Source organism: Delphinus delphis, chromosome 8, assembly GCF_949987515.2.
Source record: "Delphinus delphis chromosome 8, mDelDel1.2, whole genome shotgun sequence".
NCBI lineage: Eukaryota > Metazoa > Chordata > Mammalia > Artiodactyla > Delphinidae > Delphinus > Delphinus delphis.
Genome location: NC_082690.1, coordinates 70080372 through 70107941, shown reverse-complemented (window position 1 = coordinate 70107941; position 27570 = coordinate 70080372). Strand labels below are relative to the sequence as shown.

Here is a 27570-nt window from a genome sequence, read left to right as displayed (position 1 = left end):
TTGACTCAGAGATGCCCATGAGTCCCCAAAGGTTGGAGGAAAAAGAGCCCCGTCAAGCTTTCCTGGCTGAGGCCCATGTGTCCCAGTCCCTGATTAACATGACCACCCATCCCCCAAATGGTTCCAACTTGTCAAAGCCAACCCCCAGCAGCTTCCCCTGAAGGAGCGTGAGAGACAATCCTGTAGGGAGGTCCAGGCTCCTGGATCCAGGAAAGCCATGGATGCCCCCATCCTGTGACTCAGGGTGGGCCCTTCCCAGCGCCAGGGCTCTGACACCCCACATGCCCATGAGAGGAGCACCAAGCCCTGAGCCACACAAGGAAACTGCAGTTACTGGCATCTGTGAGCTGGCCCTGAGCTGCTGATTTTCTAAGGGTCATAAGTGAGAAAATGGTGCCCCAGACCTCCAAGACCTTAGGTGGTATGCAGCCCCTGAGGGAGACTTGGTTGGGCCTTTGGGCCACCACCATCCAGAGCTCTGCTGGTTAAGAATGCAGACTGCCAAGGTTCAAATCCCAACTCCATCAGTTATTAGCTGTGTGACCTTGGGTAGTAGGTTTCCTTATCTGTAAAGTGGGATTCCTATATCATAAGGTTGAAATGGAAGAGATGGTTTCTTCCTCATGGCACTGCTGGGCAGATCAGTAAGATCACATATGTGAAGTACCTGGCACCCAGGGGTGCTTGATATAAAGATTGGTTCCACTTCTCTTCTGGTGAAAACAGTACGTGTAGAGAGGCAGCCAAATGGAGGCCATTCTGCTACCTCCTGAACTATGTCCAGCTAGTCAACTGCTCCTTACTCATTAACTTTTTAACTATCCCTTCTTTCTAACTTTTCCTGATGTAAATGTCAGCCAACTGCTCGAATGTTCTTTAGCTTCAATTCGCAAAAGCAAGAGTCCTCTCTCACTGGGCCCAGGGCCCAGGATGCTAAAATTAACAATCAGTATACTTTAAGCTAATGACTTACTGGTCGTGGCTGCCACGAATAGACATAACTCTCAGATAAAGGCCATTAGAGAAAATTGAATAGCTCCAATGTGGTGAAAATTTGGATACATCTTGTTTCATAAATCACGCTCAGAGGTCACACTGGGCAAGCTACTTCCCTCTCTGAGTCATGATGAGGACCCAGCTTGAGGGGGGTCTATATACCCTTGGGAAAGAGGACAGAAGAGAGAAGACGGTACACTCTTTTGCAGTTTCACAAATGTCATTTTCTCTTACTTCTAAAGCCATGAGCAGACCATAGTGCTACATCAACAACCAGGATAGTCCGACCTTCTCGGATTTTATTTCCTTCTCAAATCCTCCAAACCGGAGGTTACTCAATAACATCTGGAAAGTAGCATGTTGAGGTTATGGAAACCCAAAATCTCGGGACTGGGATCCCAATCCCAGTTTTGTCTCTTACTAGGGCTCTCTGACATTCAGCCTCTTCATCTGGAAAATGGGAATTGAATCTATTTTCAGGGTTGTTGTAAGAATCACATAAGATCATGTACCCTGCATGATGCTTATAAGAGCAAGTGAAATAACAATACCATAACTACTTAGAGCCAGGGAGACAAGTTAAAGGTGTCACACAGGAAGTCTCATGATATCTCTCTTTGTGCCTAAGTAAAGATCCATTTCCTACCCAGACCTCGGGCCCAGAGAGCTGCTTCACACTAAAGGGGATTAAAAAGCAGGATATATTACATACATTGAGAAGAAGAAAAGCTTCTCATGGAGGAGATTTGATAAACACCTCATACATAGAGACCATGCTTTGAATAAGCACAAACAACGACACTAAGACATTTTCTATAATCAGTAACATCGGCCATGAAGAAACAATTAACATCCCAGTTCATACCCTATGTGACCCAAGTAGTGTGGGGCATTTGAAGGAGAGTCCAGACTGAACCAGAACTTTGGCTCAGCCACAAGGGCAAAGGGTTCTCAGCAGCTCACTAATGAAAAGGAACAAAAGACAGGGAACCAGAACACATTCTAGGGCCATTGACTATAAATAGAATAACCCAGAGTGAGAGCACAACACAGTCATTCTCAACAAATCCTACTGTCATTATCATAACGTCCTCAGATAAAGAATCCTCTATGTGAGGGTGCAGTGTCAGGTGCTTGGATCACATGTTCCAAATATGATTATCTGAGTTAATTAATTGGGGCACAGAGTGGGTCAAACATGAAAAACAGCCCATTCGTAGAATACTGTCTTACTGAGGCTCAATTATGTTTAGGAAGCCGTACATCACAGTAGCACCTGAGCAGTACTTTACACAGTGTCTAGCACAGAGTAGGAGCTCAGGAAATGTTAGTCATTCCCCAAGAGATTGTTTCATGGTTCTCCAAAAACATCTTACTCTTCCGTAATTCTACGCATTGGTCATGCCACTCCAGCACATCCAGACTGAAATCTCCTCAACTTTCTTTTTCTATCTCTAAGTAATATCAATGTTTCAGGACTCAGCTTTAATCCTACTTCATCTGGGAGGCCTCCAACCACCCTAACCTATAGTAATTTCTTCTTCCAACAAGTTACTAGGAATAAATCAAACTCTGATGTCTTAAATTTTTTTTAAATTATATTGTAATGAAAGGTATGTTTTCTTCCTGGTCCTCTCTCTTCCCCTTTCTGTCTCCTGAGTGATGCCAGAGCATCTGGAAAGGCCAATATGGCAAAGCCAAAAGAAGGAAGAAGATGAGTCCTGAATCACAGTAGAGTCACCCAACCCATATCAGTCCGTGTAGTAAGCAAGAAACAAAGATAGTGTGCTAAGTCACTAATATCTGGGGGGTCGTTTGTTGCACCAACTAATCTTAATTAACCTAATTGTGAAAATTAAAGTAAATATGATATTTAAGTCACTCATAAGTGTGCTAGGCACAGAGGTCTCTCAATAAATATGTTTTCCCCCTTCCTCCTCAGTCTTGGAGAAGATGGTAGAATATTGTGTTTGTCTACTGACAATTAGCCTTCTGGACACAGACTCTAACTCATGCACAATACAGCCAGAGTCCAGGAGTTGATGAGGTAATGGTAGAATGGAATAAATACCTACAAACATTTAAAGTCCTATCAATTGAGACTAAGGTTCCATTTCTCAATCACTGTAGTCTTTGCTCATATGTATCCATTCATATTAATAAATTTAGTATGGTCAGATGGTTCTAAGATGCATTTTTTTCATATTTTAACATATGAAATTGGGATGTAATTTCAGTCAATGGCATCTTTGCATTGTGTTGTAGTTTAATTGAAAGCATATTCTCTTTTTTATGAAGTTACAGGGCATCTTACAATCTGTGGCATCTTAAATTTAATGAAATATGGTATTGGGCACTTAACTGTATGTCAAGTACACTTCTAGGTTCTTTTTATAAGTTATTTCTCAAAAAAATTCAAAATAATTAGTACTACTATTATCCCCATTTTGAAGACATGGAAATGAAGATCCAGAGATTCAATAATTTGCTATGGTACATAGCTAGTAAGTTGAGTGAGGGTAATGACTGTACCCTCTCTTTAAGGAAATTCATACTATGCCACTATGTTTTAGCATCTTATTTTTACTTGATAATTGATTTCTCTTCTTATAGAGAAAGTTCACACAGGAATTTTATGTACAGCAATATGGTATAACATATATCCTAAAATACTTCTTCATAAGAAGAATTTTAAAGGATTGATAAAGATGTTTTAATGTTTTTAAAATGTATCACTTAGCTGGCAAAAATGTAGGAAATCTGGAGAAACCAAAAGGAAAGCAAAAGCAGGAACCAAGAATAACAAGCAAGAGTTGAAGGTAGTTTTTGCCCTGAGAATATCTCCTGAATGCTGTATTCCCTAAGCTTCTGTTCCATGTAGGTATGGGGTAGGGCAGACAAGGGACAAAGCCTAGGGGCTACGGAAACAATAAAATAGTGGTCTAGAAGGTCAGAAACCCAATGCAAAGGTGAATGAGAAATAAATCTCCTATTCAGAAGGTGCAAGAAAAGTTGTCTTTCCCAACTTTGATGCTGGGTTAAAGGGAAGTAAAGTCTCTCCTGAGAATTAATGATCACAATATGACCTTCAAAAAGGTTTGTAGCCTGAATTCACATTGTCTATGAAGGGAAAAAACTCGATTAGAGAATTCAGCTTCAAGAAATAAAAGAGATTAGAGAATTCAGCTTCAAGAAATAAAAGACAGCCTTGGAAACATTTTCAAGGAACAGAGCCTATAAAATATGATCAAGCAGATTGCAGAAAGAACCAGATAGAACTTATATAAATTTAAAATATAATAATTAAAATGAAAAACTCACTGGACAGATTAATCACAGCTAAAGATTGGATTGGTGTATTAAAAAAACAAATCAAATGAAATAATCTGAAATGCAGCCCAGAGAGAGAAAGAGACCAAAAACAGGAGAGAACTAAAGCTAAGGAATAGAAAGTAAATTAGCCTCACAAGTATTTACTCAGATTTCTAAAGGGAGATAAGAGGGAGAACAGGGGGAAAAGTGATATCCCCAAAATAGTGGCTGAAACATTTCTCAAAATTTTTGAAAGACAAAACAACTTTCAAATCCAGAAATCGCAATGAATCCCAAGCAGGAAAAATGCAAAAGATATACACATCCTAGATAACTTGTAAGACTAAAGAGCACAGAAGACAGAGAAGTTTTAAAAGCATCCAAAGATAAAAAGAGAAACAGAGACAGACAGAGAAAGAGAGAAATTAGATTTACAGGTGACCATTAAATAACAATGATGAAAGTCAGGAGAGAGTGGGAAAATATCTGATTACAGAAAATAAGTATCCTAAAATTCTACCCCCAAAGAAACTCTCTTTCAAGAATAAGAAGGAAATAATAAGTACATTTTCAAAGAAGTAAAAATCCCACACCAAAGGAAATTCTAAAGGAATTATTTCAGGCAGAAAGAATGTAATGTCAGAAGGAAGGTTTGAAATATAAGAATGAATGATGAGCAAACTTACGTGTACTAGGTGAGTAAATACAAACAAAACTTGACTGTGAGAAACAATAATAATACCTCATTTGTGGGATAAGGAAAGAAAGAGAAATTTCAAATATGTATATGTATATGTAAATTCAGAAGGGGATGACTAAAATAAGTTAAAGTGTTCTAATTTTCTTTTATTTGGGAGGAGGAAAATAGAAATGTAAATTAACTTTATCCTTATTAGGTTATTATTTGTGCTATAATATTTAGGGTAACCAACCAAAAGAATACACATAGAGGTATAGATAGATATTACCCTTCAAATATGTAGATGGGGAAAAAAACAAGTAATAAAAAATTCCAAAAGAGGAAAGAAGGGTGGGGTGGGAGGTGTATCAGTGAATAATAGTAATGACAGTAAGGAGAGAGAAACTAAACTAGCCACTTGTAAGTAAAGATTATAAAGCACGCATTACAGACAGAGAGAGAGAAAGAGAAAAAAAGAGATAGAGAGGGAGGGAGGGAGGGAGAGAGAGAGAGAGAGAGAGAGAGAGAAGGAAAGAGAGAAAGTGTGTTATGTGCTGGCTCCAAGAAATATCCCTAAAACAAAGCACCCAAGACAGCTTGAAGTTAAAGACAACAAATGATACACCATAGAAATATTTACCTAAAGAATTCTGGTGCCAGTGTATTCATATGATACAAAACAAAGTTTAAGATAATAAGCATTATAGAGGTAAAGAGATGCACTACGTAAAAATAAAAAGTTCAGCCCATCAAGAAGATATAATAATGATGTACATAATCACAATAATACAGATATACAAAGTAAAAACTGATAAAATTTCAAGGAGAAGCGAACGAGTTCAGAATCACAGATGGAGATTCCAACACAATTCTGTCATTGATTGACAGCTCAAGCCAAAAAATATCAGTAAAGATACAGAAGATTTGAATGTCACAATTAAGTTAGAGTTAATGTTTATGAATAGAACACTGCATTCAACTTATCAGGAATACACATTCTTTTCAAGGATTCATGAGCCATGATTTTTTTTTAATGACTAGTGACTGGATCTTAAAGCAAGTTTCAGCAATTTTCAAATGACTGGTATCCTACAGATTGTAATCTCTGCCCCAATATGAAGACCTCCATATGTTTGGATATTTTAAGCACACAAATCATAGGTCAAAGGAGAAATTATAACAGAAATTAGAAAATAAACATGAATGCTTATGAAAACACACATATAAAAATCATATAGTATAGGGGCTTCCCTGGTGGCGCAGTGGTTAAGAATCCACCTGCCAATGCAGGGGACACGGGTTCAATCCCTGGTACAGGAAGATCCCACGTGCCATGGAGCAACTAAGCCCATGCACCACAACTACTGAGCCTGCACTCTAGAGCCTGCAAGCCACAACTACTGAGCCCACATGCCACAACTACTGAAGCCCACGCACCTAGAGCTCATGCTCCGCAACAACAGAAGCCACCGCAATGAGAAGCCAATGCACAGCAACAAAGAGTAGCCCCTGCTCAACCACAACTAGAGAAAGCCAATGCACAGCAATGAAGGTCCAATGCAGCCAAAAATAAATAAATTTTTTAAAGTACTAAAAAATTTAAAAAAACAAATCATATAGTATACTGATAAGTAAAATTAAGAGCAAAAATTGCATGCTTAAATTAGAAAATATGAAAATTGGAAGGATTCTAACTTCTAACAACATGAGAGATTTTTAAAAGAAGAGAATAATTTCAAAGAAAGTAGCAAGAGAAAAATAGTTAAGATAGAAGCAAACATTAAACAAAACACAACAAAAACATAAACACAAATGAAATGACCAATAGAGTTAGTTTTCAAAAACAAATAAAATAGATGAACTACTGGTAAGATCAGAAAAAAAATCAGAAAAAAGAAAGGAAACACGAATAATCAATATTAGCAATAAAAGCGAGTCTATTACTACAAATGCAGCAGAAATAAAAGAATATGATGGATAATATTATATGGACAAGAATATTCTGCAGTCTCACTGAAATCATAAATAAACTAGATAAATTCCTATAAAAATACGATCTACCAAAAATGACCAAGAAGAAATAGATCTATAACTACTGAATAAATTAATCAATAGTTACAACCCTTCCCTTAAGGAAACCACCAGGTGCAGAGAAGTTCACAGATGAGTTTCTATCATCAAAGGAAAGATAACTCTTCCTTTGTCAAGATCTTCCAGAGAATAAGAATAAAAGAAAACATACTTCATTTTATAAGACTGACATAATTTTAATACTGAAACTAAAGAACACAAGATAGGAAATCTTTAGGACAACCTCATGTATAGACATAGACAAAAATATAATAAATAAAATATTAGTAAACAGAATCCAGCTATATATATAAAAAGAATAATAAATCATGGCCAAGTTGGGTTTAGCCTAAAAATACATGGCTGCTTTAACATTAGAAAATAGATTAATGAAACTCACTACATTAATAGGTAAAAGAAGAAAAACCTTATGACTATCTCAATAGATGGAGAAGAATAATTTTATAAAATTCAACAGCCGTTCATAACAAAACCTTTAGAAAACCAGGAGTAAAAGAGACCTTCTTTAAACTAATTAAAGGGCATCTATTGAGAAAAAAATATACAGGAACAACATATTTAATGTTGAAAGCATTTCCTGTGAGATCAGAAACAAAATTAAAATGCCACCTCCCACCAACTTCTATTCATTATTGTATTAAAATCTTAGCTAGTGTAGAAAAAAAGAAAATGTATAAGAATGGAAAGAAACAAAACTGTCATTATTCACAGTTGATATGATTTTCCACAGGGCTTCCGCAACAGCACACAGCCAAGGGGGTGAGTGGAGGCTGAAGTTGGCCTCTGCTGTGACCACTCAGCCACACACCATACACAGGGCTGGGTCCACCAGACACAGACCTGCAGTTCACATGGCAAACCAAGTCTCCATGGGTCTATGTCTTCCCAGACATGGTATCTTTCCCAAATTCCTATAAAAATGTACCATGAACTAGCAAGTTACCCTCATTACCAATGTGGAAAGACCAAAAGTATCTACGAAGAAATTATTTTAATTCATGAAAAGGCTTAGAAAGGTGGCTAAAAATATATATACAAAAGTCAAGTATAGTCCTAGACACCAGCACAAAACTAAAATGAAATTTAGAAGAGAGGGCATTAACAAAAGCAACAAAGATATATAAGGTATACAAAAATTAATCTTAAAATGTGCAAGTCCCTTATTGAGAAAATGATAAAATATTGTTAAAAGGTATTAAAGAAGGCCAAAATAAATGAAGAGGTATTTCATGTATATAGACAGGAAAATGTCAATTCGCCATAAATTGATCTATAGATTCCATGCAATCCCAATCAAATCCCCACAAGATTCTTTCCTAGCACTTGATGAGTAAACCCAAGATTACTCCTGAAAAAATAAAGAAATTGGGAGGATTTTCCTGCCAGATAGTAAGATTTATTTTCAAACAGTAAATACAATGTGATATTGACCCTGGAATAAACTTAGAGAATTGAATAGCAAGCCCCAAAATAGACCAAAGCAAGTGTGGAAACTTGATTAATGAGAGAGGAGGAGGAAACAGGAGAGACAGAGTGAAAGCATGTATGTACATCCCAAAGCATAAGCAGAAAGTGAATTGGGAGGGGTTGGGGTGATTCCCACTGTTGCTCCTGCCTGGTATATGAGGGGAGAGCTCCTTCTTGCCCACACTTATTGCCCCTGAGCCTCCCTCTTGCCCCAGAGCAAAGACTGAGCTGGTTTGGGCAAGAGAGAAACAGCTAAGAGGGTTGCTCTCAGAACCCCCTTCTACAGATAGAAAAGCCCAGTCCATCTCCAGGACAAGCATATGAGAAAGCTTCTGAAAATGAGAAATGGAAAGTTAATTAAGAAGACCTGGTATATGATCCTTTTAATGTGCTGTTAAATTCGGTTTGACTAATCAAGTGGGATTTATCCTGAGATGCAAGGAGGGTTCAACATACACATATCAATAAATATAATATACCACATTAATAAAAAAAAGGATAAAAACCATATGTTCCTCTCAATAGATGCAGAAGAAGCATCTGACAAAATCTGACACCCTCTCATGAGAAAAGCTCTCAACAAATTGAGTACAGAAGGTACATACATCAACATAATAAAGGCCAGATACGACAAACTCACAGTTAACATCATATTCAATGGTGAAAGTTTGAAAGCTTTTCTTCTAAGATCAAGAACAAGACAAGGGTGCCCACTGTCACCACTCCTATTCAACATGGTACTAAAAGTCCTAGCCAGAACAATTAAGCATAACAATTAAGCATAACAATTAACAATAAAAGACATTCAAATCAGAAAGGAGAAGTGAAACTGTCTCTGTTTGCAGATGACATAATCTTACATATAGAAAACCCTGAAGACTCCACCAAAAAGGTGTTAGAACTAATAAATGAATTCAGTAATTTTTTTTTCTTTCAGGATACAAAATCAATATGCAAAAATCAGTTGCATTTTTATACACTAACTACAGACTATTTGAAAAATAAAGAAAACTATCCCATTTACAATAGCATCAAAAAGAATAAATTACTTAGGAATAAATTTAGCCAAAGAAGTGAAATATCTGTACACTGACAACTATAAGACATGGATGAAAGAAACTAAAGAAGACACAAATAAATAGAAGGATAACCCATGTTCATGGAGGAGAAGAATTAATATTGTTAAAATGTTCATACTACCCAAAGCTGTCTACAGACTCAGTGTAATCCCCATCAAAAATCTAATGGCAAAAAAAAAAAAACAAAAAACTAATGGCATTTTTAACAGAAATTAAAAAAAAAAAATCCTAACATTCATATAACACTTCAAAAGACCCCAAATAGCCAAAGCAATATTGAGAAAGAAGAACAAAGCTGGAAGCATCACCTTTCAGATTTCCAACTATACTACAAAGCTATAGCATCAAAACCATATGGGACTAGCATAAAAACCAACACATAGATCAATGGAAAAGCATCAAGAACCCAGAAGTAAACCCCTGCATATATGGTCAACTAATATTTGACAAGGAAGCCAAGAATACTCAAAGGGGAAAAGAGAGTTTCTTCAATAAATGGTACTGGGAAAACCGGATGTTCATATGCAAGAGAATGAAGTTGGACCCCTACCTTTTACCACTCACAAAAATTAACTCAAAATGAATTAAAAATTTAAATGTCAGTCCTAAAACTCTAAACCTCCTAGGATAAAAGTCCCTTGACGCTGGTCTTGGCAATGACTTTTTGGATCTGACACCAAAAGAAACAGAAGTAAAAATAAACAAGTGGGACTATATCAAACAAAAAATTTCTGAATAGCAAAAGAAACAATCAACAAAGTGAAAGGCAACCTACAGGAAACTGGGAAAAATATTTGCAAATCATTTAACTGCTAAGGAGTTAATATCCAAAATATATAAGAAGCTCATACAACTCAATAACAAAACAAAACAAAAAACTAATTGAAAAAATGGTCAGAGGGCTTGAATAGACATTTTTCTAAAGAAGACATACAAATGACCAATAAGTACATGAAAGGTATTTAATGCCAATCATCAGGAAATGCAAATCAAAATCACAATGAGATATCACCTCATACCTGTTAGAATGGTTATTATCAAAAAGACAAGATACAAGCACTGGTGAGGATGTGGAGAAAAGGGAACCACTGTGCATTATTAGTGGAAATGTAAATAGGTGCAGCCACTATGGAAAACAGTATGAAGTTTTCTCAAAAAAATTCAAAATAGAACTACCATGTGATCCAGCAATTCCACTTCTAGGTATGTCTGAAGGAGATGAAATCACTATCTCCAAGAGATATCTGCACCCCTATATTCCCTGCAGCGTTATTCGCCATAGCTAAGACATGGAAACAACCTAAGTGTCCTTCAATGAATGAATGGATAAAGAAAGAAAGAAAAAGAAAATAAAAAAAAATATATATATATATATACACATATACATCACAATGTGATACTATTCAGCCATTAAAAAAAGAAGGAAATCCTGCCACTTGTGACAACATAGATAGCCCCTGAGAGCATTATGCAAAGTGTCATATAGAGAAAGACAAACACTGTATAACCTCATTTATATGTAGAATCTAAAAAAGCTGAACTATAGAAACAGAAAGTAGATTGGTCGTTGCCCGGGGCTGAGGGTTAGGGCATATGGGGAGATACTGATTGAAGGGTACAAATTTTCAGTTATAAGATGAATAATTTCTGGAGAGTTAATGTATGCATGGTGACTATAGTTTACAATACTGTATTGTATATTTGAAAGTTGCTAAGAAAGTATTGAATAGATCTTCAAAATTTTCACCACATGAATAAAAAGGTAAACGTGTGGTGATAGATGCATAACTAACCCTATTGTGGTAATCACTTCACAATAAATATGTATATCAACTGATCACATTATACACCTTAAACTTATACAATGCTATATGTCAATTACAGCTCAATAAAGCTGGGAGAAAAAGGAAAAAAAAGAAAGACCTGGGCTTTGCCGGATACCCACCACCCTGCTAAAATAGTCTACGGCAGACAAGAACACAGGATCATCAGTGAGAAAGTTGCTGCAGAGGGCCTGCTTTTTGCCCTGACCTGCGTTTGCATAAGCAGGCAGAGCGGCCAGCACAGCCCCTCACTACTGTGCCTGGGTTGGGTGGGCTGCCCCAGGCTAAGAACACTTCAGCCTACGTGGTAGAGATATGCGGGGGCAGATGCTGTCATCTTGATACTTGTGCCACCTGATGAACACTACAACCCCCATCCCACGCAGTCTTTAGAACTCTCCCTTTCCAAACCCAAAGGGTAGCACAAAAGAACATAAGCCAACAGCCAAGAAACCTGCAGCCTCATCTCAGCTCTGCCAGCAACTAACTGTGAACTTCATCAAACTACTTAACCTCTCTGGGGCTCTTTTTTTCAAATGTAAACTGGAAATAATATATCTTTGATTACCTGGCACAGTTGTTATAAAGGCTGAAATACAACTAGAAGATTACACTGCTTTGTATCCCTATACAAGCTCATAAAAATAAGAGGGATTTTGTTAGTCAATATGGAAATAAGAGCTTCTTAAAAGAACCAAAGGTGGAATTTCAGGCAAAGTAAAAGAGACCTGGGCGAGGATAGAAATCTCAAAGTTAGGATCTTAACCAAAATTTCTGTTAGTATTATGTAAGCAAGAAACCTGGAATATTACAGGACAGGTCCTCAGGAACCCTCTTTTCCAACCCTGTGGTTCATGAAAAGGAAACTGAGGTTCAGAGAGGGCAAAGACTTGCCCAAGTCACAGAGTCAATTTGTAGCTGAACCCAGACTAGAATCCAAGTTCCTTCTTCCCTTCCTCTCAGGTTCTGTTCAAAACCTGGCCTAGTCCGCGATGCTACCTTCGAGAGGGTGATGACCCCACACCTGAAGAAAACCCCACTGCCTCCCCCAGGACATTCATGGAGGGATGCCAAACTTAGGACGCTTATTTTCCTGGGTCTACAGGTTCAGCGTGCTGATGCATAGAACTCACTCCGCTCTGGAAATCCCTCTGCCAGCGCCACAGTGCAAGACAAACAGATTGTGTTGACCAAGAGCTTAAGAACCAATTACTCATCCAGCACAGATGCAGGGGTCTGGGCTGGCAGGAGCTATGGCTTGAATCCCTCTGACTTTTCAGGAAACTGTCTCTAGCTCAGCCGCCCCCCACCCCCCCTAGGATCCTGAATGTGAGGATGGAAGCACATCAAAGGACAATTCCGTCTGAAATCCTGCTGTTAAGTCATAGACTTCTGCATACTGTGGGGAAAGAACAGGACCTCTTCTTAAAACTGTGGCCTTCAGCTCCTTGGGACAGCAGGGTTGGGCTGAAAACCTGGGCTGAATAAAAGTGGGTTTGGTGAAATCCCTGGGGGTCCAGCCTCAGGCCAGACCACGCACTGCACTTTCACCCCAAACATGCATCCCAGGTGCCCAGCTAGCGACTGTGAAACCCCCTGTGGTCTGCTCTCTCAAGCTGGGCAGGGCCTCTCTCTCTTGCAGTGGCCTCAGGCCCAGGACACCCAGCCCCTCTCCACACCTGTCACCTCTCCCTCTTGGCAGGCACCCTTGTGACAGCAGCCCCCACACTCTCTCACATCCATGGTCCCTTTGCCAAGGGCTGTGAGTATAACTGAGGTAGAGATGGTCGCAGGCCAGGCCACATGAGTGCGTGAGGGAGATCCAGAGCCAGGCTCTCCCCTACTCACAGGCAGCTTCTATCCCACATCTGAGACCAGGCTAACATCAGCCTTGGTCCAGGTCAAGAGAGCATCTGCTCTGTATCAGGCTGATAGAGAAGTTCAGGCTCTGTATCAGATGATAGAGAAGTTGATGAATAAAACATTTCCTTTTTCTTAGAATTTCCTCTTCCACTGAAAGATGTATATATAAATGTGTAATTAAATAAGACATAGTAATTCCTCCAAGATGAGTTCAAATAAGATGCTTGACCTTTCTCTGCCACACGTGCTCTATATGGCCTTGGACAATTTATGCCCCTTTTCTGGGCTTCCAATTTCCCATCTGTGAGAGGAGAGGGCTGGATTAGACAAGCTCTCCTCTGAACCTAATGTTCCTACAATCCAAGGACCCCCTTCCCAGAAGCTTCTAAAATAGCCATTTGTGGCCAGAGATGAGACCCAAACTCTTTTCTCCAGCTTGCTCTGCCCTAGAACCCAGGCTGCTCTGTGTTCTTTGCTCAAAGACAGCTTTGAGTTACAGGAGACATCTGGGGTTTGTCCCAGTGATGACCACTCACATTACCTGCTGCTTCTGTCGGCCATTATAGCCCCTACATCACTGTATCCCTGCCCGCTGTGCATCTGGGGCCATCCAGCGTTCCCCCCAACCTCAGGGTCCTTGGTGGTCATGAGGCCAAGCAGGCTCACGCGAGGCAATTGTCTTCTTGTTGGCTGCCCAGCCCCCAGCCTATTCTAAGATTAGTTTCAGCTGCTTAAAACACAGCTCTCATTGTGACATGTCGCTGAAAATCTATTATGTCTCCCCAGTGTCCCTCAACTCAGGTCTGAAATCCTTAGCCTGGCACTCATGACTCTCCAGACCCTGTTTCCAGCCTACCCTGCCTCTTTGGGCCTTACCAAACTGTCCTCCCCGACATGTCCCTTATGTTCACGCTTCAAGGCAAGTTCCCTGTTATTCTTCAGGACTGACTTGCTGTCCCCACACATCAAGATTCAGCTTAAACGTGGCCTCCCCCTAGAAGCTTACTCCGAACCACCAGACCACAGGGCACCCAGAATCCTGAAGTGCTGACTGCTCTCCCCCCACCCCTGTCTTCACATAGCTTGCCCTTTCACTGCCTCCTGGCCTCTGTTTAAATATCTGCATATCAGAGAGAACCTCTTGACCTGGTATAAATGTACAAGTCCCCTCCTACCCTTGGAACCCCTTTACCATACTTTATATTTCTCCACAGCACTCATCACCACTTTGCATATATCAACCTGTTTACTATCTTCCCACATCAGAAAGCAATTCTACTCGGGCATGTGTTTTGCTCACTGCTATATCTTCAGTGCCTAGAACAATGCCTGGCACAGAGTAGGTGTTAAGTAGATCGTTGTTGAATGAATGAGTGAGAGAGGGAATGAGTGAATGAGTCTGTAACTTAGATCCTGGGCATCTTCGGGAACTTTTCCAAGATGCTCTTATCTGATGTGGCTGCCATTGTCCTATGTCTGCTCAGCCCCAACCCTGTCTGATGTCACGGCAGATGGACAGCGCACATTCTGTGGGGCTCTTTGTAAATGACAAACCTCAGAGAACTGAAAGAGCAGTTTCTGGAGGGGCGGGGCCAGGGTTAGTCTACTGCCTGGTTTCTAAATGCCACATTTTAAATCCCACTGTCCCGCCCTCCCCCCAGCCTCTCTGCAAATTCCACAGGGTTAAAAGGGCAATCCTGGTAGAAAACGAAGAAGAAAAAAAAAGTGTCCTCTTCTCCATGGTGGAGCTCATGGGGAGCTGTTGTCTCTCTTTCCCTTTCAAGCCTGAGCTCCAAGTATCTCTGCAGAGCCCAGCTATCTGATCAAGGAGCTTAATTCCTAAGCTCTCATCACCATTGAAAGAGGGGAAGGGACACTAGAAAAGCAGGAGGTGAAATAAGAGGAGCAGTTGGTGTGGTGGCATCTCCCTCTCTTCCTGATAACACCCTGCAAGCACACATGGCCTTCAACCAGTAAAGTGACACCTCCCCACCCTGATGTCTCCTCATCTGGGCTCCTGGGCTGTGAGGACCATAGGAAAGAGGGATGAAGGAGAGGGCAGGGAGGGTGACTCATCAGCCTTGAGTCCTGCTACAGATCCAACATAAACTCTTGTTTGTGGATGGATACATGTGGTTGGGCGGGTAAGTGACTGAGTGAAGGCGAAATAGATATTGAACGAGTGAGTGAGGAATGCAGGAGTGAGTGAGCTGGAGCGACTACTGGCATCTTTGTAAGGAGAGCTCACTGGGCTTAGTAAGACCCTCTCTGAATTCTCTTTTAGGCCTATATCTAGTGCAGTCTCAGGGGTGGGGAGGAGGTTGGCAATTCCTGACCCATGGGAATCATGCAAGTAACTCTCAAGTTCCAAGGAGCCTTCATAAACGTTTGTTAAATCCTTCGTAGCAGCCAAGAAGCCAGGTCAAACCACCTGGAGGCCCCTCAGATCTCCTGTATCCTCTACAAACCAGAAAGGGGGGTACAGCTCAGGGATGCCATGTGATTTAGCTATCTTCTCCAGGAGCTCCTTGGAATTGCCCAGGAATTAGCTGTCCCCTATCACCAGTCCCCTCAAAGCTCTTGAACGACAGTCTAATTTGTTTGCCCAGAAGACGGTAAGATGTTTGGGGGGGCAGACGTGGTTGAGAGGTACCTCAAATGTAACATGTCCTAAAGTGAATTATCTTTCTCCCCAGATCTATTTCTCCCCTAGAATTTTTATTCTACTGAATGGTACCACCAGCTGGTTGCTCAGCTGATAAAACTTCATTCATTCATTCATACATCCAACAAATATTTGTGACATGTGTCAGTAACATGCTAACTACTAGGATAAAGTAATGAGCAAAACTCATCATCAAATAGGAAAAGTAAACATTAATTATCATGAAAAATTGTAAATAAATGTAAAATCACAACTATGATGAAGCCTTGAAGGGGTACATGGTGTTGTAAAGCCCTGTAAAATGAGATTTGACCTAATCATGGAAGTGACAGCTGAGCTGAGAGCTGAGATATAAGTAGGAATTCAGTAGGTGAAGACATGAAGGAAGAGTGTTCTAAGCAGAAGAACAGCAAATGCAAAGGCCTGTGGCTTTGCCAACTGACAAGCCCAAGGGACTGAGACAAGGCCAGGAGAGAGGGTGAAGAAAGAAGCTGGGTGAGACGGTGTAGGAGTGGAGGCAGGGGTCAGAAAAATTAGACTTTGTAGGCTCATTAAAGAGGTTGATCTTTAGCTTAAGATCAATAGGAAGCAACTGAAGTATTTTTAAGGAGGGAAATGACATGAGTTGTGTTTTTGTTTTTTTTTTTTAAAAAAAGCTTTTTTTAGGGCTTCCCTGGTGGCGCAGTGGTTGAGAGTCCACCTGCCGATGCAGGGGACACGGGTTCGTGCCCTGGTCCGGGAGGATCCCACATGCCGTGGAGCGGCTAGGCCCGTGAGTCATGGCTGCAGAGCCGCGCCCGGAGCCTGTGCTCCACAGCGGGAGAGGCCACAGCAGTGAGAGGCCCGCGTACTGCAAAAAATAATAATAAATAAATAAATAATAAAATTTAAAAAACGCTTCTTTTAAAAAATTAATTTATTTTATATTATTTATTTTTGGCTGTGTTGGGTCTTTGTTGCTGCATTTGGGCTTTCTCTAGCTGTGGCGAGCGGGGGCTACTCTTCGTTGAGGTGTGCAGGTTTCTCATTGTGGTGGCTTCTCTTGTTGCAGAGCCCGGGCTCTAGGTGAGCAGGCTTCAGTAGTTGTGGCACACAGGCTAAGTAGTTGTGGCTCGCGGGCTCTAGAGTGCAGACTCAGTAGTTGTGGCACACGGGATTAGCTGCTCCGTGGCATGTGGGATCTTCCCAGACCGGGGCTCAAACCCATGTCCCCTGCATTGGCAGGTGGATTCTTAACCACTACACCACCAGGGAAGCCCCTGAGTTGTGTTTTAAAATACATTTGGCTGCGTGTGACAACAAATTGGAGGGAGTATAAGTAGACCAGTTAGGAAGTTCTCACAGTAGTCCGGTAAGATGAAAATGGGGCCTTGAACTAGAGTGAGACTGGTGGAGACAGAGAGAAGTGACAGATTGGGGAGAGATTTTAAGAAAACATCAACAGACTTGGTGGTGAATTGTATATGAGCTTTGAGAGAGAAAGGTGTTGAAGATGATTGCCAGCTCTCTCTGACTTGTGCAGCTGTATAGATGAAGGAGCCATTCAATGAGATCTGAAATACCTGGAGAGGACCACATATGAATAGGACACTGCCAAGCAAGAATGCAGAAATTCCGTTTTGGACACACTCAGCTTGACAGGCCTTGGAGATGTCTATCTCCCTCCTTCGTCTCCCTCACCTTCTGCATTCAACCAGCTACCTGATTCTACTTCCTCTCTTGCCTGTCTTATTTCAGGTCCTTGTAATTATTTCCTAGATAATTGAAAGAATCTCCAGGCTCTCTCTCCTTCCAATCCATCCATTCCATACTGTAGGTCTTTCTAAATATCGCCTCCTCAAACAGTCCCTCCCTCACCACCCGTCTAAGCCACCCTAGCCCCTCACTCTCTGTCTCAATCACTTGAGTTCTTCTTTCTAAAAACCTATAATAATTTGTTTTATTTTTTTATTATAGAAATAAATATGGACATATAAGTATATACCCTAGCTCTGCTTGCTAAGAGGGCATAAATGCAATGACACGCCAGTAACAGGGAGCACATGTAGCCCCGGGTCTTGGTTTCTAATACAATTCTCCACTAAAAGGATCCAGGTCTCCTTGGAGAAATGACTAATTCCAGGGCTGGGGCAAGGAAAGAACAAAATGAGCCTGGAACATCTTGCTAAAGCAACAGTAACCAAATGCTCAGAGAATCATGGGGAAAAGTCAAAAGAAACAAGAGCCAGACTGAGAACCTCCCACTGATCAAATCTTGTACATTTCGAACATCAGAATAAAATATACAAATTGATTAAACCCATTGAATAATTAAGAATTTATGAGTTCATAGTAATGAAGGAAGGGAAGAAGGGAGGGAGGGAGGAAGGGAGGAGAGAGATAAAGAGAAAGACAGAAAGAAAGGGAGAAGGGGGAGATCTTTCCTACAGAAAAATGCCAACTAATAAATAGAGAAGCAATGATGGATTCAAAAGTATCAATGATGATAAAATTAGTGATTAAACGTTTGATGAGGAATAGGATGTTTACAAAACCTCGAAGTATCTCTCCACAAATTACTTATTGATTACTAAGGGAAAAACAGTAATTTCACAGGAGAAACTGGTGAACATCACCTCAAGCAAGTGACAAAAGCTTCCATCACCAGCACTGGGACAGTCCCCACAGCCTGTGCTCGCTGGTATGCTAACCTCACCTCATGCTACTACTGCCCAACATGCATAGCTTGGATCCAGTCGTGTAGAACCATCAGATAAACCCAAATGGAGGGGGATATTCAACATAATAACTGGCCTATACCATTCAAAACACAAAGGTCAAGAAAGATAAAGCAGAGGAATTGCTCTGGATTAAAGAAGACCCAGGAGACATGGTAACAAAATGCCATCTGTGGGTTGGACCCTGAATGGGCGAGGGAGACAGGAGAGCTATAGAGACATTATTGGGACAGAATTGTACTGTAGTAAGAGTATATCTTTTTTTTTAAGGAAATACACACTTAAGTATTTACGGGCAGAGGCACCATGTCTCCGATTTACTCTTAAATTGATCAGAAATATGAATATTTTATATGTATTCATATACATGTATGTATTCATATATACATATACATGATAAAACCATAAATATATAATTATAATAAAGTATAAATTATACAGATAATTGAAGTATACATAAATAAAAATAATGTATTTTTTATATTGTTGGAGAGAGAAAGAATGAATAAAAATGAAATAAATGCAGTGTCTTGTAATCAATTAAGGGATACAGATAAAGAAGGATTTCTTTTATCAGTCTTGCAAATTTTCATTAATTTGATATCAAAATTAAAGGTGACATAAAATTGTTTGTTTTTATGTTTGCTGAATGAATAAGTGAGCCCATATCCAACCATGACCCTCCGCTGCTTAAAATACCTCAGGGGCTGCCCACAACTGTCATGATAAAAATCAAAACACCTCAGCACAGCCATCAAGGCCTGACGCCCGTTGACAGCCCTTTGTAAAGTCTCCCATCTCTCTCTCATCACTACTGACCAAACCCTCGCTGCCTCAAGTCCCCCAGGCTTACCACACGAGGCAACATTTCTGTGCCTTAGCATGTGCTGGCTTCTCGGCCTAGAAAGTCCTCCTCTTATCCTCCCGGAATCTTCCTGTTATCTTTCCAGATCCAGACCAGGAATTTTCACCTCTGGTAAGGCCTCCCTGATTGCCCCAGTTGGGGGTGACACTTCCTCTTCTGATACACTAATACCTGCCATGATCATGTCCCACAGACAGGCTTGTCACTGTTTGCTCACAATCCTGTCTTGCCTTGAGGACTGGGATATTCCCGACACCTGTATGCCCAGTGCTCTGCACGGGCCCTAGCACATGACAGGATCTCAGTTAATACTGCAGCATGGATACATGAATAATAGTGACTAAACTTTCTGCATCCTCCAAGAGAGCTCCCTGACTTCAGTCTCTTTCACGATCCTCAAAAAATACAGAAGAATAAGGGAAATTAGTTCTTCTAATTTTATGCATGAGGAAAGTGAGGCCCAGAGAGGGTAAGAGAAAACAATGTACCCAGAGGCTGAGCTAGGGCTGGAATCCAGATCTCTTGCCATCAGCCCAGTGTTCTTTCCCAGAAGGTAGGTGGGACAAGAAGGAAGAATACATCATTTACAGTTGACCTGTTCTGTGCTGGACACTACACTTCAATAAACTTTCCAGTTCTAGCATCACCACTGCGTCATAAGGAATGCCTTTTTACAGACGTGGAAACAGGCTCCGAGCCAGATCTGTCTGATGGCAAAGCCCGTGCTCTTTTCTCTGCACGTGGACAGTATATGCAGCCCACCTCTGACCCTCTATCAGAGGCAACAATATGGCCTGAGTCAATCGTTCTGTCCCTCGACCATGTCTTTTAAACCAGCACCACACACAGACCCACAAGGCAGCCCACACGCCCAGACGACAGGCTGCATTTCACATGGCTTCCAAACCCAGGATATTTGGTTTGTAAGACAAAACCTCCATTTCTCCAGCAGAAAGTGAACACTATACACAATTACCCAGCCAAATTGCTGACGCTTAGACACTGCCTCACGCCGAACAGGGTCTGGTCTGCCCAGAGACATCCTCAGAGGATCCAGGACTCCCCCAGAGCTTGGCACTGAGGGCACCATGTAGCAGGAAGACGGGGGACTGGGCTGGCTGGATCACAGTGTCTGGGTGTAGGCTCGGTCCCCAGAGATTGCTCCAGGGAAGAAGTGAAGTCACAGAAGCGCACCCCAAGGGAGTGGTTGGCAGGGAGGGGGCGAGGTTGGCAGGGGTATCCCTGCCCGGCCTGGGAGGCCTTCCCCACCCCACCCCTGCTTCCCACAGGGCAGCCGTCTCCATCTGAGGCTGGAAAGGCCAGTGACGCTGATGATATTCAGGTCCTAGAGCCAGAGAAGGCAAAGCCCTCAGCTCTTCCCCAGCTGGCCCAAAGGCCTGGACTTCCCTGCTTTCAGGGCCTTTGAACTGGGGAGTGGTCAGTGGACCACAGACCACAGTCTTCACCACAGACTCCAGCGTCAGACAGACCTGGGGTGAAATTGTTGCTGGCTCTGACCTTGGGCTAATCATTTAACCTTGCTGTGCTTCAGTTTCCCTATCTTTAAAATAGCAGCGCCTGTCTCCCAGCATTGTTCCAGAGGTTTCCTGAAACAAAAGATGCAAAGAGCCTAACAAGGGGGTTGGCCTTTAGCAGACACTAAAAAATGTGAGTAAGCGTGAGTACGCCTTCCCCCACAGAAGTTCTGACTGCCTCACCCAGTGCTCTCTTGCTGGATTTGAAACCTGTTTTCACCTGGTTGAGCTTAAAGTCCAGGGAACACCCAGAATCCTCAGCAGAGATGCAATCAATCAAGTCTTAGTCTTACCTTTTTTTTTGAGGTGGCATTTGCCTGGGAAGGTACAAACCCGTCACCCGCACCGACCCACCAGCACACCGCCCAGTGCCAGGCATCTCCTGAGGCCTCAGGCCAACGATTCCTCCTCCCCTTTGTAACCAAGTGCTTCTGGGAGGATTAATCTTGAACATGGGAAACAGCTGCCAGCATTGGGTGACTTAATGCATACTGAGAAGCAAGATCTCAACACAGTGCCTGAAAGCCCACCACGAGAGTCCTTGTAAGTAATCTTTAGTGCTAAGCGTTGCCCCCCACTCCTCCCCTTTCCAAATACTAATAGCCTTGGGCAGGTTAAAAGAATCAGTCTTAGAGTAAATTAGTTAGGGGTCTTGCCAACTTTGCAGTGTGGCTAGAGCCCTGTCCTGCATTCAGATGACCCTGGTGACACACATCTCTTGCAGATAAGAGGTGACAAATGACTTTCTGACCACATGGCAGACTTGAGAGCCCCTCATGGGGACAAGGAAAAACTGAGCACTAGCCTATGGCCTCACAGATCCAGGGGAGGGGGCAGAAGGGCCCTTCGCGTGTGCCCATGCTCTTCATCCTGAGCTCCGGCTCCAAAGGGCCATCCCTGATCACAGACCATGTGGTCCACGTGGTCTGCTCTGAGGGAGGCAGAGCTTAGGTCCAAGAGACACAGACCTCTCAGCAGAGCCCTGAGCCTAGGCGGGGTCACATGAGGAAGGGGTGGCCATAGGGCCAGGGCCAGGCATAGGGCAGGGGTCAAACTCCTTCGGGCACCCAGACACTCATGCTTTTGAGACAGGGAGAAGCTGGCAGTTGAAGCAGTCAGAGGAGGGGACATTTATCAATGGCCCAATTCATTCACAACAATCCCCATTGTCTGAGCCAGCACAGAGATGGGCATTTTCTCCCAGAGCTGCTGGGAAGAAAAGCCCCAAGACATGGTCACAAATCAGAGCCCCAAAATACAGAAGCCAAAATTGAGACATATGGTTTGAAAACCAGATGAAATATTTGAAATTGGAGATGTCCTCCCAAAATTCCATGCAACGTGGTTCTCATCCTCAGAGACCAATAGAATGCTTAATTGCTGATTGTTCATTTATTTATTCTGATCTCTCTCTACGAAGGATGTAGGAGTTTACAGCTAAAGATGGGTATAATATAAAGTTATTAAAGCAGAAATTAAAATTCAAAGCCATGTTTCCAATGAACACGTTTACTAGGATGAAGCAATATGATGAACTAAGAGCTTCCTGGCAACCAGAGTAAGAAGGTAAACACACAGGTGATGTCATGAGCTCAGCGGTCACACAGACCTGTAGAAATCCCTTGAGCACTCTAAGCTTCAATTTCCTTGTCAGAGGAAAAAAAAAAATGGGACGATTAACCTAATAAGGTTGCTGTGAAAAGTAAATGAAATAAAGCATGTATTATAGATTCAATAAATAGTGGTTGTTATTATTACCTTTTTGGGGGTTGTCTGATTTCTCTTCTTTAAATTGGAACTATGTGACCTTAATAGGGTTGCCTTGATGCTCTATGAGTCCTAATTGTTGCTCTGAAATTCCGATTGGTAGGTATATGTATTTGATGAACTAAAACTGGGGAACCAGCCTGGGATCCACAGTGGGTACCTCATTTTCCAGAGTCTTTTCCTGAGTCTTAAGATGGCTGGGGGCCTCCACAGATAAGAAGGCTAGGGGAGGCACAGAGACTTCCTTCCCCACCACCTTCACTCTGTAAAAGGCTGCCCAGCTGACCACAGCCTGCCCTTATTTAACCATCCTCCCCAAAGGTCAGGTGGAGGACCAGGCCAGGGAAAGGTAGGTTCCAGCACCCCCTCAGGAAATGCATGAAGCCCATCTGCTCCCCTGCATACTGGAGGAGTTGGTGGGGTGAGAACTCAGACACTCCTTAGACCAAACCATAAACATTTAGAAAGAGAAAGTCAGTGTCATCTTTCTAACTTCCCAACTGAGGAAGCACATTTAGTGAGGGGCACCTCATTGAGACCTGTCCACAGGAGAATGGTCAGGATGGGAGAGGTCTAGAAGCCGTAACAGCAGCAGCCAGCTAATATTTGGGGCACCTACTCTTCCGGGCACTGTTTCGTGTGTCCCCAGTCCCCAAGGGGAGGAGGTCAGGGAGAACAAGTTTCTGTCAAAAAAAGAGATAACCACTGGAAAGGAGCAAAGCAAAGGCTCTCCCTTTCAGCCTCACCTGCAGATGGGAGACTCAAAACAGGGTTGACTAAAACCAAAGAAGAGAAGAAATCAGCCCAGCTCAACTCACTTCTCCTGCCTGTCAGATGACTGTCTGGGCCCAGCCCACGGAAGGCTCACTGCTTTTCTGCTGCAGGGGGAATCCAGAGAATAAACTAGAGCGTGGAGCAAATTACAGGTGCTGAGCTCTGCCTCAGATCCCAGACTGGCCCTGCTTGCCTTGCCAGACGGTCCTTTTCACTTCTAAAAAGGCAAGACTACTCCAAGAGCAGCCTCAGTTCTAGATCAAATGGGACACTCTGAAGGCATTGTATCAACATCTGCCCTGACCCCCCAGCCAAAGCCCCCGGCTTACGGTACTTCCTACTAAAGCCAGTTTCTTAGACTTGTCCAAGGTGCCACGTGTAGGCTAAAGGGGACTGAAAAGGGGGCCTAAAAGGCTGAGAGTGGGTCAAGCCAGGGGTGCATGTTTGTGCATATGCGTTTTGCACACGGAGATACCTGTTGGATATGTGTCAATGTCCTCAGATGTACATACTGAAAGCAGGTGAGTGTTTACACGGCCCTCCTGAGATACAACATGTGCAAGACTGGTGTGGGTGGTGGGAAGGTGTGCACACATGAGCAGCTGTGAGTGTGTGGGTGTGGGTGCCCTGTGTTTGTGGGTGGGCATGGCTGAGTGGTCCTCCCACCTCCTCCTGCAGTGACAGTGGGGCTGTCTCCGCAACCCTGGCCAGTCAGCCAGGCTGGCTCAGACTCCCCATTCAGTCCAGTGTTGGCGCTGAACTCCTGCCCCGATCAGAGTCCTGAGAAACCAAAGCCGAGTGACCCACAGAGAAGACATCCCAGCTGGGGACCAGTCGGGTCACCCTAGGAAGTCTGAGTTCAGATAACACTCCTTATCCCCAGCTTCTGTCTTCATCTGCTCACTCACACACATGCAGCCATCGACACACGACCCACTCAGCCCCAAGGAGCCTGCCTACCACACTCACCAATGCACACCCAGCATACAGACACGGGGCAGCAAGGGCCACGCAGACACACGTGCCACCTATGGGCGCACTCCAGGCCCACCTACACAGAAGTTCCCACACATAATGACACACTCACACCCTGGGACATATGCTAGAAAGTTCCCTCTGCTCACATACCAGCCCAGACACACGTCCTCCCACTGGCGCTCGCTCCCACTCACAAGCACTCACACTGATACACTTACACCTACTATCTAAATAGTCACAAGCATGCTCTGTCCCGGACCGGGCTGGGCACCGAATCCAGCCTGGGGAGCGCCGCCTACTTACTCCGAGCGAGTGAGAGCGCCTGTGCGCGGCTGCATGCAGCGGCCAGGCCAGCGGCGGCAGGCACAGCTGGGGCTGCAGAGGCTGCGAGCAAGTGACCTGCTCGGTGGCCCAGCCCGAGGGCCGCCGGCTGCCCGCGCCCCACCCCGCTCTGCCCCCGCCCGCCGCTCCCGCCCGCCGCCGCAGGACCTCCGGCAACAGTCCGGTCGCTGCCAAACCTCTGCCCCGCGTCAGCCACCGCTGCTTGCAGTCTCAGCCGGGCTGCGAGGCTCTTTTGGTGCCCCTGGCAGTGCAAACTTTGTGCTCTCGGCTGTGGGGAGCCCTGGAATGGGGACGCGGTCAGGTCTAATTAGAGACCTGGCTCGCACGGGGCCGGGCGGGAGTCACGGCGGGTAAGCACCCCGGACCCTCGGAGCCGTCCCGACCCTGGTGCCCACATGTGCCCCACATGCCAACATCTGGAGAGTAAAGGGAGTGCGTTGGAACTGAAACAAAACAAGGAGGGGTTTGGGTGCGGTTCACACGCTCTGCGGAGGGAGCGCTGAACTTTGAGCAGTCCCCAAACGCCTGGAACGCCACTTGGTTTATTGACCCTCAGGTGCTTCCCTTTGGAACCTAAGTCGCTCACATAAGATCGCTGACCTGCCAGAAAGGACAGAAGATGGTTGCAGACACTCGTTTTAACTTGGGGCACATCAAACTTCCGCTCTGCACTTAGTGTCAGATGGCTAAGTCTAGAGAAGAAGGCTGATTCCCACCCCAAAGCTCAGGAACGTCGCATTCCATCCAACCCCCTCCACCCTGCCGTGAATCATTCCCCACCAGGGGCCTGGAGTTCCTCTACCTACTCTGGGGCCACCAAGGAAGAGCAGACCCTAGCCTCCCTTGGGCACTGTTTCCAAATTTGAACCTGCTCATTGGCAGGAAGTTCTCCTTGGCATCTAACCTAAATCCCTCATGTGCAACTACTGTATGTCAATATGCTCACGCTTTGTGTTCAGGGACAGGAAAACCGGTTCTGTCTCCAAGACACAATGATCACTCCAAGGTCCCATCTCAGCCTCTCTTCCTTGACGCTAATACCCGTGTTCCCTTTTTCAGGCCCTGGCTAAAAATGATGATTGCTCCCTGGCCCTGGACACATTGCAGCTCCTGACCTTAACTCAACTGCCTCAGCTCTCTGGGGACCCCAGACTCTGTAGATGCCCAAGTCATCCTCCTCAGACAAGCCAGCTTTGACTGCAGCCTCCGTCCATTGGAGACACCCTGATTCTACTCCCCAGATCCTTGAGAGGGGCTTCAGTTCCTATCTCAGCAAAGGCTGTCTCAGGGCCTGGGGACAGAGCTTGAAGGCCCAGCCATTCACCTGGCTATGCGTTAACACTGAAGCCACAGCCTTCCTCAAATGGGCAGTTTCCTGAATCTTTGAGTCCATTTCTGGTAGATCAGGTAGTGTAAAAAAAAAAAGGGGGGGGGGGCTTCCCTGGTGGTGCAGTGGTTGAGAGTCCGTCTGCCGATGCAGGGGACACGGGTTCGTGCCCCGGTCCGGGAAGATCCCACGTGCCGTGGAGCGCCTGGGCCCGTGAGCCATGGCTGCTGAGCCTGCGCGACCGGAGCCTGTGCTCCGCAACGCGAGAGGCCACAACAGTGAGAGGCCCGCGTACCGCAAAAAAAAAAAAAAAAAAAAAAGAGCCTGGACTTTATCCTCAAAGAAACCTAACCTTGCACACTGCCTCTATACATTCTAGTTATGCGTCCTTGGACAAGTCACTTAAACTCTCTGAGGCTCAGTTTTCCCATATTTACAATGGGGATCATGATAATCTCTGCCTAGCTCATATGTTGTTGAAAGTATGAGAGGAGCTCAGGAATGCAAAAGTACCTGAATAGCTAAGATAGTTTTTAGTATGCTAGAAATGGAATGAGGCTTAGATCATGAACAGGATAAATACTAGCAAAAAACTTCAGAAATATTTCATTCCCAGGTACAAACTCTGGGTCCGAGTTTCAGGTAAAGAGAGGAACAGACTTGGATTTTTAGATGTTCCCTTTAGGACACTTGGTATGTATGTCCCCCACCTGCATTCCCAAACACACACACACACACACACACACACACGCACACACACACATCCACGTTCCCAGATACATACAGCACAGCCCAGCCTCCTGGGCTCATGTCGGCCCCATAGGCCCCAGCCTCTTATACCCTCGCTGGCCGTCTCTCCATTCCCAGGGGGCCTTCTCATGGCTCCAGTCTTGGCTGCAGCAACTCCAAGTCTCCTTACAGGGGCCCTGGCAGGCAACTCCTCTCTCCTTGCCCATCCTTCTGTGCCATGGCCCCCGCAGGCCTGAGACTCCAGGCAAAGGTGGCAGAGGCCTTCTCCAAGGCAGCTCAGAACTGAGGCTGCGGGGGGAGCTCCGAATTGGAGCACCATCCCCCTCAGCCTCCTCCCCTCCGCCCGCCTGGCTTCTCAGTGCCGTCCTGCTTAATTCTTAATGGAAATTCCATCCCCGGCGCCGGCCCTGGCTGCCTCAGGGAGTCCAGGCTTGGGCCAACAGCAAACTCCACCCAGAGACAGGAGGCCTGCTTGGCCATATAAACACGTACATACATACACACTCAGCAGACAGACATGCCCAGAGTCATTCACAAACT

At 43.8% G+C, this 27570-nt stretch overlaps 1 protein-coding gene across 1 annotated transcript in view; it reads right to left on the bottom strand.

Moving 5' to 3' along the window:
- The window catches only part of INSC (INSC spindle orientation adaptor protein), a 126102-nt gene extending 98942 nt beyond the window's left edge, over window positions 1–27160 (bottom strand). The window contains exon 1 of the mRNA XM_060017323.1: window positions 27065–27160. Within this exon, the coding sequence (XP_059873306.1) occupies window positions 27065–27160 (96 nt within the window). The remainder of the gene's footprint in view (window positions 1–27064) is intronic.
- Between the last annotated feature and the right edge of the window lie 410 nt (window positions 27161–27570).